Source organism: Cygnus atratus, chromosome 6, assembly GCF_013377495.2.
Source record: "Cygnus atratus isolate AKBS03 ecotype Queensland, Australia chromosome 6, CAtr_DNAZoo_HiC_assembly, whole genome shotgun sequence".
NCBI classification, from domain to species: domain Eukaryota; kingdom Metazoa; phylum Chordata; class Aves; order Anseriformes; family Anatidae; genus Cygnus; species Cygnus atratus.
Genome location: NC_066367.1, coordinates 9,591,510 through 9,601,901, shown reverse-complemented (window position 1 = coordinate 9,601,901; position 10,392 = coordinate 9,591,510). Strand labels below are relative to the sequence as shown.

At 50.6% G+C, this 10,392-nt stretch overlaps 1 protein-coding gene across 2 annotated transcripts; it reads left to right on the top strand.

The window, feature by feature from the left end:
* Window positions 1-3,829: 3,829 nt before the first annotated feature.
* On the top strand, window positions 3,830-9,908 carry ACKR3 (atypical chemokine receptor 3). Of its 2 annotated transcripts, XM_050711617.1 has the most exons (3): window positions 3,853-3,878; window positions 5,539-5,743; window positions 7,965-9,908. In XM_050711617.1, exon 3 carries the CDS (start codon window positions 7,992-7,994, stop codon window positions 9,084-9,086), a length of 1,095 nt encoding a protein of 364 aa, XP_050567574.1. In that variant the 5' UTR covers window positions 3,853-3,878; window positions 5,539-5,743; window positions 7,965-7,991; the 3' UTR covers window positions 9,087-9,908. The 2 variants fall into 2 exon arrangements, with proteins under 2 accessions (XP_035422208.1, XP_050567574.1); XM_035566315.2 differs by lacking the exon at window positions 5,539-5,743 and having other exon boundaries at window positions 3,830-3,878.
* The last annotated feature ends 484 nt before the right edge of the window (window positions 9,909-10,392 follow it).

Genomic DNA, 10,392 nt, shown 5'->3' with positions numbered 1-10,392 from the left:
TGCTGCTGCCTTTGGACACCCTCTTGCACACATGCTCGGCGATGCTGCTCCTGCCTTGCTGATCCTCTCGTGCGTAATGGAGAAATGTTTCCCTTTGTCCCTTTTTGGTGTTTGATGTGCTATTGAAATGCTACCCCTCCCAACACACACATGCGCTTTGCCTTATTGGCTCCCCCCCCCCCAGTCTTTCTAGCACTTGAAGCTGTGAACTTGCATTTTCTTTTTAATTTATCTATTGACTTAAGTAGGCAGGGCTGGGTGTTAGCTTCCATCTGACTCCCAGTTGGAAAAGGAAGCCTTAAGAGGAAGTGGAGAGACTTTCAGCCCTCATTCCCAATGGCAGCAGGGAGAGGCTGCAGGGACTGTGAGAAATTCCTGATTTTCTGTTCCTGTCCCCCACCCCCTTTATTGCAAGCACTAAAAATTTGTGCTTTTGGGAAAAAATGCTGCTATAGTACAGGCATATTGGACAGGCAGTTAAACACAGTAGTAATCTGGCTTTCAGCACCATGTTGTGCCAAATACCCTGAGTCAAGTTATTCAGCTGCATTTTCCTTGACTTCTCCCTAACAGAGCTAACACTCACTGTCTTCGCTGTCCGCCCCTCCTGCCATACCTATCTCCGCGGGTCAGAGCCCACCCTTACATGTGTTTATCTTCGGCACTGAGCACAGTGGAGCCTTGACTTCATGCCATGCCCCATGCTGTGCTGCCTGTGGACCCCAGGTAGCAGAGGGTCATGGTGGGAGAACCCCAAGAAATGTGCAGCGAGATGAATCCAGCATCCTGTGAAGGTGACCGGTCCCTCCCTGGCACGTCACCACAGACTTCTCTGTGAAGAGCTTGCCACTTTCCTTAGCATCTGGAAACAACTTGTTTTTAATGAGTGACAAGCTGTGATGAGTGTGTAGGGTTGCAGCCTGGTAGCATGGGTCACTTTTCAACCCCAAAAGCACAGCCCTGGAGCTGGAGGCTGGGGCTGCTCTCTTTGTCAAGCAGTCATCTGATGTTCAGGACTCAGTAGCCTTTATGGTTTGTTCACATCAGTCTGGGCTGATGAACCACTGGTGCCAAACTACAGATCAATTGCTGCACGTGTTTTTTGGCAGAGTGCTGCCCTGTACCCATGGTGTAAATCCACATCCCAGGAGAGAGGCAACTTTGGGCCCGTAAGAACTCATCTTGCCTGCCCAGCTGTGTCTGTACAAGGAGTTTCTGGTTGCTGGACTGTCTCGGAGATCACATCTCCTGGGGCCCCTCATTGGAGTGGCTCTAATAGCAGTCCTAATAGCAGCAGATATGAACTAATCTCACCAAGCAGGTGGCATCAACCCTGTGCTGATCTTATCCGGGGTGTCCAGCTTCTCTGCAGCTCTGTTTGCTGTGTTACAGGGGGATGGTTTCACATTGTGTGGTTTTTTGAGACCATGTTGTTTTCCTTACTGCTATAGCATTTCATCCCTGAACGCTGAGTAAAATCTGGCTTTCATAACGGAAAGGGAATGGGCTCGTCCCTCCTGCGTGTGGAACGTGTTCTCTGTAAAAAGATAGCTGGAGGGAGGAACCTGGAAAGTGGAGCGAGGGCAGCAAGGGCTCTGCTCTCAACAAATGCAAGAGAGGAGGTTGCCTGCAACTCTTGGACAGCAAGCAGCCAAGCAGCTTTGGGGTTGCAGAAGCTGGATGGTATTTTTGGAGAGGCTGTAGTACTTGATGTTATTTTCTGGCACACCAAGTAAGGAAGAACCACTCTGCTTGCTTTTTTGCCCAAGTGACTCTGGACTTCTGCTAGAACACTTTTTTTTTTTTTTTTTTTTGCTTAGGATTTTCAGAGCCCGATTTAGCCAAGTGCTTCAGTACATGCTTATTTTTAACCATAAGCCTGTTGTTGTCTGAACTCACCATACTTCAATTCTGCCAACATTCACAGACTTCAGTGAGCACTCAGCATTTAAGCAGATGCCGAAATGCTTTGCTCATTGACAGCTGTGAAGTTTGGAGGACGTAACCATCCTCATCTGGGGAGAGTGACGGTCAGGGAGGGAAATGAGGTACATCTCCTCTCACCTGCTCCATCAGCAGGACAGTGAGAGGCTCATCCCTCTGTTCTTCTCCTTCCCTGACACCTAAAATTGCAGTATGGGAAGCATGGGGCTGAGCTTGTGCAGCCTGGGCTCCGTTCCCAGCTCAGCCTGCCTAAAGCTGGGGCAGGAACCAGCGCTGCCAGCTGGTCTGAGGGTTGGGCAAGCTTCAGTGTGTCCTTGGAGCTGCAGGAGGTGTAATGCCTGCAGCTTAATCTTCTCTTTGCTGGCAGAAAACCTGAAGTTAATTGTGCCTTCAGTTGCAGGGGTGCAAATCTGATGCATCCATTGACTCTGCTGCTTGATGAGGGCAAGATAAGGCATCATTGGCTGCGAAATGAAGCGCAGTTATAAAAGCAATCTGCTTTTAAAACCTAAGACTGCTCTGCTGGCAAGTAGGAGTCCTTTTAGGACTCTTTTTAAGTGGATCCTTTCTGCCACAGAATAAAATGCCTTATTTTGCTGCATCCCAGACTCTCTTGAAGTTTGAAAACTTCAGCTAGGTGCTTTCTTTCATGGAAAAATACATGGTCTGTTTTTAAGCACAGATTTTCCAACAGGTTTTAAGGCAAGCTTTTAATTGCCTGTGGAAATAAGATTAAGCATCACCAGGGAAACAAAATACGTACTTTTTGGTGGTGTCGAAGCTCTCAGGTTGCTGAAATGCCCTGTAACTTCCAAACAGTGCCAGTTAAAATGTGTTAGCTCATGAGTTTCTCAGTAATGGCTGGGTGTCTTGGGCTCAAAGCCATACGTGTCCTGTGTGTGTGTCTGCGCTCCAGCAGCAGGGTTTGGGCAGCAGGACGCCAAGCCCCTGCCCTGCATTATCTGGTGTTTTTGGAGCAGCCTGGTGGTACAGGAGTGCGTCAGATCCTCTGGAGCTGTCAGCACTATTTTCAGGCTTCAGCAGTTGTGAAATTCGTGGTGTTGCTCCAGGGACAGGCTGTTTTGTTGGCAGGTAGATTGCTGTCTAATCTCACATCTTCCCCAGGAAAGACAGACAGACTGACCCCGCTGGAGATGAGCACAGACCTACCCCTTCCTCTTCCCCGCATGGCAGGGCTTTCCTTTGCAGAGGAGGAATGTGACGGAAAGTATTTTCAGTTTTAGTTAGCAAGCTTCTTGCATCCCATCAGCTTTCCTCGGCATTACTTTTTCTTGCCTGTGGTGAGGGAGTAAGGTGAGAATTTGCTGCCGCTCTTTGCCTAGTTCGGTTATGCCTAGTCTTTAGGTTTTCTAGTCTTTAGTTTTTGTAGTCTTTAGTTTGCCTTGTCTGTAGTTCGTCTAGTATTTAGTTTGCCTGGTCTTTTGTGTTACAGTGGCAGGGAGAAAAAAAACCACAAACTGGGTAACTAAACCCACTCTTCCCCTCCTGCCGACTGTCCCCCTTCCCTGTCTCTGGTCACTTGGTGACTGAGGCTTTCTCTGCTTCTAACACCAAACCAATCTGTCAGTTTTAGTGGTGATCCGGACAGAATCGTGCCCAAGAGTTACAATCTCTTCTGTATTTCAGGAAGGGGGGGTGCTGTTGTGGGCTCAGGTGTAGCTGCCCCGCGAGGCTCTGGATGCGTCTCGCACCCCCTCATGGGGCCGTCCTCCCCGACTCATTTAACAATTTATCTTCCACGTACGATCCCCTGCAACCCCCCTCAGACCTCCCAGCCCACCCGGCTGCCCCAGGGCCGGGGGCGGGCGGCGGGGCCGGGCCGGGCCGCCCTCTGGAGGCGGTTCCCCATCGCCGCCATAAGGCCCGGGCGGCGGCGGGCGGCGCTCACTCGCTGCCAGCGCCGGGCTGCTGAGGTAATGGCGGGCGGGCGGCGGGCTGCCCCTGCCTCCCCGCGGCCCTTCGGGGCAGCGGGGCTCGGCCGAGGAGGGGCGAGCCGGGGCACGGGGGGCTCTGGGTGTGGCAGGGGGTGCTGCTTCGCCCAGAAACGGGCGAGGGGTTGGTTGGAAGCCGTAAGCGAGCTGGGATGCTGGGCGCCCCGGGATGCTGGTGTCCCTCTGGGCTGCTGACAGGTCCTGGGCTGGGGGTGAGGGGTAAGAGCCACGGGATGCTTTGTGGCTTTGTTCGCAAGTTTTTAGGGTGTCGCGCTGTCTGCAGAGAGCGCTGAAAGTGTTTTTTAGGAACGGGACGTGGCTTCATTTCAGCTGTATGCTGCATTCCCCGCGCGCCTCCCTGCTAATCTGGGTGGGAATGAGGGCTGGGGTTGTGTACAGCAGCTAATCCCGGACTACAGGCAGCACGGCCTCGTAGCGCCGTAATCCCTGAATCCAGACAACTCCTCCCTGCCAGGGCTCCCAGCCTGGGAGGCCGGATCAGTTTCGGGTTTTATTACCGCGCTGGGGATGCGAAAGCACATAGGCATGCAGGCAGCCCCAGACAGATGGATGCACGTGCACGCTGTGGACCTGTGCGCGGAGTGCAGGCAGGCTGAGATTTGGGCTAAACGTTATTTCCAGCATCCCCAGCATGGCATGAGCCCTGGTTTTAGGGTTTTCTGCCACCTTGCTCCTGCTATCCTGCCACTGGGGACTGCTGGCTCTGGCTGCCTTTCTCTCTTGGCACTGGTGATCCAACACAGGCAGCCTGCTCTGAGCTTCTCCTTTTGCTGAAGGCAGAGGGCGGTCGCAGCCCCATCCTGGTGGTTGGCTTAGGTTGGGGTCCTGAGGTGTGAAATGAGCCTGGTCCCCTTGCTAGAGCAGGTGATGTTAGACCCAGAAGGTGCCCCTGCCCACCCATACGACTTGTGTGGGGCGTTAGAGGGTTAGGCTGGAGTCTCTCCTGCTCTGCTCTCCTCACTGCCCACAAAATACAGTGGGAGACCATGTCCTGTGCCACGGGGCCAACAATTTCATGGTGTATTTTAGGCAGGGGATTTACTTTGGGATTCTGAGGTAGAGGGATGTGGGGATGGTGCTGTTGCGCTTCTCTCTAGGCTTGGAGGCCTGGGATGTGTGCGTGCGTGGGATGAGGGGAGGTGGTGGAGAACATGAGCGTGACTTTCATGGGACCGCCTGTCTTGGAGCTGGGGCTTCAAGCAGAGCAGCTGAAGGGTGGGCAGCAGCCAGGAGCTCCCGTGGTCACGGAGAGTGGGGCGATCATCTGTCCCAGGTCAGAAAGCTGCTGCTGTCTCAGCTCCCTCTTTAGCCAGTGAGGCATTTTTCCTTGGTGTCTGAACTTGAGCAGATGCATGTAGAGAATCCCTTTTCTCCCCACTGGCTGTAGAGCTGGGCAGTGATCGCTCAGAGACAGGCCCCTGAAGTTTGCTGGGGTGCTGCTGCGTTCGGCAATACCCTGACCCGTCCTTCTCCACCCAGGGTGAGCAGGAATTGCAGCGTGCACTGTGCAAAATCCCACTTATTTCTGCGCATGGATTAACCCCTGATGCAGGTCTCCCACGGCGGTGATGCTGGCCGTGGGTTTGCTCCCTAGCTTTCTGTGGTTTTTTTTTGGTTGCAGGAGCCAGTGCTACTTCGTGTGTCTTGTTGGAGACAGCACTTGGGAAGGTGGGATGAGGATAACCTGAGATCTCAGGTCTCCCCACGGGACAGTGCTCTCTGTTGCTGCAGTTCTTTGGGAGCATCACATATGTCATCCTCATCCTTGCACGGGACTCTGTGCTGACAGGGGGGAGCTTGAGCTGCTTTGACTGTGTTGATGCAAGGTACGGGGCGGGAGGTCCTAGCAAAATAAGCGGTTAATGTGGTTTGGATCTCAACCTTGTCTTTCAGCACTCCAGCAAGATGAAAGGCTGGAAGGCTGTATAGGTTTGCAGCAATAGGCTAGGTCCCCTTGCGGGGCCAATTTGGGCCCTGTTTGTGGAGAGATTTGATCTCTGCTGGCCCTCCTCATTGTTAGTGCCACTGGCCTCCCCTCAACTGGGACAATAGTGCCTTGAATCCTCTCCTGTAATCTCCCACCTTATCTCCCTTCTCTTCCTTAATTTGTGTCTCTGGCAGAGCCCGCGCTGCGGTGGGGCAGGAAGGGTGGGAGCTTTGGGAAGAGCCAGTTACACAGACAGAGGAGTGAAGGGTCCCTTTTCAGAGAGCACAGAGCTCCTTGGCCCAGCAGCCTGTCCCCTGCAGGGACAAGAAGAGGCTGCTTAACACAGAGCCACATCCAAACTCTTCCTTGCTCCACTGTCTCCTTCATGCATGACATCTGGGGGCAGCTGAGGTTTCCCCACAAGTTTCAGCAATGCAGGCAGCCCCGTAAGCCCCACCAAAACCTGCATCCCACCCAAGAGATCCTTTGGGGAGGTGAGGCTGTAGGATCGAGGACGTTCAGGGACACAAGCGGCCGAGTAAGTTGTTTCTCCCCGTGCTTTCTTTGGCTTGGCTTGTTCCAGCCCCTTGCTCATGCAAAGCAACTTTGCCCCAGGGCGGGAGCAGACAGCGGAAAGATGCTGTGAGTTACACGGTTTACCTCTAATTGCACGGGCTGTGGGCTGGGGGAGCGGGGAAGAACAAGGTTCCTGGCCGTGGTTCAGGATGTTAGTGTCCAAAGGATTTTATATCTTAAGGAGTGGGAGAGAAAAGAGAAACGCAAGCTGAAATATCAGCTAATGAGGGCAGTGAGTGAGGAATGCTTGTCTTGACAGACCCCTTGCATGCTGCATCCCTTGACAGCTCGCTCAGGCTGTCCACCTTGTAACAACAGTTTCGGTGGCCAGACAACAGATTAAGAGAAAGCTACTTGTTACAATTAAGCCGGGAGAAAGGAAGGGCTGCGAAGTAGAAGGCCTGTTGGTGTCATGGCCTTGTGTCAGAAGAGATTCAGCTGCCGTGCAGCCTGCAAGCCTCGTACAAACCTTGCACAAACTTTGTACAAGCCTTGTTGCTCCTGAAGCACGGCGCTTGTGGGCCAAGGCGGACAGAGGTTGTGGGTGGTGGTGTTGGCCCTGCGGGGTGGGAGGGTCGCAGCAGGGCAGGAGGCCTTTTACACCGCCCCAAAAGCACAACGGTAATTAGCAGCCTGGCTCGGATTTTGTGTGAGCCGTGCGGGTCTGCTGGGGCCCTTCCTTCTGCTGGCAAGGAACTGAACAAGTAGCCCAGTGCTTTGTCCACTGCCTGCCAATGGGGGAAGGAGCTGAGGAGGCAAGAAAGTAGATTTAGAAAAGAGAGAGGGTGGGGAGGAAGCAGTTGTTGTGGAGCCAGCTGTGATGGGGGAGTATTTTGTAAATCAAAGCTCTCTTCTAAAAAGAAAACTTAAGCCCACCAGATCTACTCAGCTCTGATTCCTCCCCCCCTCCACTCCCAAGCTACGTGATAATCGTTAAACACAGGGGGTGCTTTGTAAAATAGAATTGAAGGGAAGGGGGGAGGATGGAGCCGGATTTAAATTTAAAATTGGATGAGGGTACAAAGCCCCTTAGTTCCCCATTTCTGCTTAATGCAGCTGGAGCTGGGCTTGACAAGATGCTTAACAGAGCTAGTGGTAAATGTTTTACGGGACCGTGTATCAGCCAGATCAATTCTACTATGCTTGAGGGAGTGCAGATAAAATGGCTTAAAGATTCCCCTGCTGAAAGCGATAGTATCATCATTTATGCTGGGGAAGACAGATTTAGTCGCCTGACATTTATTTGGCCACGGTGTACTCTGCGGATTTCACACCCGGGGATGATAGCCAACCTGATGATGTCAGACACGAGCTGCAAGGAAAAATCACACAAAAAGCTTGTGTTGTTCCTCTTTCATCAACTAGATGAGTTTTGTTATGGGTCTGTTCTGTTTCTTTTACTCTGCAGATCTCTTTAATGAAAGTGCGTTACGAGAGTAGGACATCACTGAAACAGCCTGTCTTGTGTGCGCTTTTTGGTACAAAGGTGGCAGCAGAAATATCTCTAACTCGGGTCTTTTCTTCGGATCCTGTTTGTTCTGTAGGTCACTCGAACCCTGAAGCGAGCGAACATGAGTGCACTTGATTTGACTTCAATCCTTGATTTTCTGGAGAAGGCCAACTTAACGGAGATCAACTGGATGTGCAACAACAGCGACTGCATCACAGTCGATGCAACAACATGCCCTGGCACACTAAACAAGAGCGCCCTGCTCTACACCCTATCCTTCTTCTGCATTTTTATCTTTGTCATAGGGCTGGTGGCCAACTCTGTCGTGGTGTGGGTCAATCTGCAAGCCAAAATGACTGGCTATGAAACCCACCTCTATATCTTCAACTTGGCTGTTGCCGACCTGTGTGTCGTCATCACCCTTCCCGTCTGGGTTGTCTCCCTTGTCCAGCATAACCAGTGGCACATGGGAGAAATCACGTGCAAGATAACTCACCTTATATTTTCCATCAACTTGTACGGTAGCATCTTCTTCCTGGCCTGCATGAGCGTGGACCGCTACCTCTCAGTAGGCTACTTCACCAATTCCAGCAATCGCAAGCAGAAGATAGTCCGTCGCTGCATCTGCATCCTGGTGTGGCTTCTTGCCTTCTCTGCATCTCTCCCAGACACCTATTTTCTTAAGACAGTCTCCTCCAACAACGAAACGTATTGCCGTCCCGTCTATCCCGAGGAGAGCTTCAAAGAGTGGTTGATCGGCATGGAGCTCATCTCTGTTGTGCTGGGCTTTCTTATCCCGTTCCCAGTCATTGCTCTCTTCTACTTCCTCCTTGCGAAGGCCATCTCAGCCTCCAGCGACCAGGAGAGGAAGAGCAGCGGGAAGATCATTTTCTCCTACGTAGTTGTGTTTCTCGTCTGCTGGCTACCCTACCACGCGACTGTCCTTCTTGACATCTTCTATAGCCTTCATTTCATACCCTTCAGTTGTCAAATGGAGAACTTCTTGTACGCCACGCTTCACATCACCCAGTGTTTCTCTCTAGTCCATTGCTGTGTCAACCCCATCCTGTATAGCTTCATTAACCGCAACTACAGATACGAGCTCATGAAAGCCTTTATTTTCAAGTACTCTGCCAAAACTGGCCTCACGAAGCTTATCGATGCTTCCAGAGTGTCGGAAGCAGAATACTCTGCTCTGGAGCAAAATGCCAAATGACTGCAGCTCCGTAAAGAACCCTCCTCGACTCTCTGACTTTTTTTTTCCCCTCTCCCCATGCTTGTTATGAACGGGGCATGAATTACAGCCTACAGAAGAGAAATAGCAAACTGTAATTTAAAAGTAGAATCTGGTGCAAAACGGAAGTGGTACCAAAATGAAGCATTTTGTTGCTGTGTTTTGTTTGATCTCCTCCTAGCCCAGTCTGGACTTCTTGACAATGCTATGCAAATGGAAATGACTTCCTAGCAGACAAAGCCATTGTGTACTATAGATAACATGCATTTTCAGGATAAGCTTGTTCCTTCCACGTGTAGATTCCCTCTCGTCTCATTGTATATGTTATATATATAGTGTGTTGTATTTAAAAGCTCAAGACTTTATTTTCTGGCTATTGGTGTACCTTATACAATTGTATTTGAAATTTAAATATATTTTTATCATGTATTTGAAGTATATTGCTGATGAGTGTATCCGGAGTGCTGTAGTCCGAGTGTTAGGATGCCATTTGGTTTTAACTATCCTAGGTAAGAGGATGGCAACAAATAGCAGTACGGAAATGATCTCGTACCTGCATCCTCGCTGGCTGGCACACTTTATTGACCACAGCTTTATGTGGTGGTTGTACCCACGTGTCTGGAGCATGAAATGTATGTATTGTAATATAGTTACCATCATGTTAAAATTAACAATATTGTAAGAGTTGTTAACTCCTACGCCCGTACTTCACAAGGCTGTATCCTTATGCACAGGATGAATGATCTTACTTCTGAGAGTTGTCTCTATTTGTAAGTTATTTTTGTAAAATAAAAAGCTGGAAAATAAGTCCTAGTGGTTTGACTTGTTTTCCCTGTCCCCTACCATCCTTCTCCGTAGAAAAAAGTCCCAAAGAAGAAGTTGCAAAGCTGCCTTCTAGACTTTCTTTGATGTGGGAGCAAACAGGTCAGTTGTTGGTTGTGTTTTTCTGATGTTTGTTGATGGTGGGCAGAGACCATTGAATGAGGAATGTGAGGCGGCACCGGTGAGAGGGGAAGGGGTGGGAGGAACCGGTCTGTGGAAGAATGTGCGTTTCGGGAAGGTAAAGTTGATGGATTTATAAGGTTGAAGCTGTTGGCAGTGATGAAAAGCTGTGTCTGTAGCTTAGAAATAAACATTTGGAGCAAAAATATGTAAGTACGCAAATGGCGCGGCATTCAGGCTCATCAGGGTTCAGTCCTCTGCAGTTTTTGCTTGCAGTGGAATTCAGGGGTTAGCAGTCCTGAGAGATTTAAATCCCTTTTTATCTCTTCTCTTTGTTAAGGCTTGC

Coding starts and splice junctions, on each gene's coding strand:
- ACKR3 (XM_035566315.2), top strand. CDS start 7,992: ATGAGTGCACTTGATTTGACTTCAATCCTTGATTTTCTGGAGAAGGCC.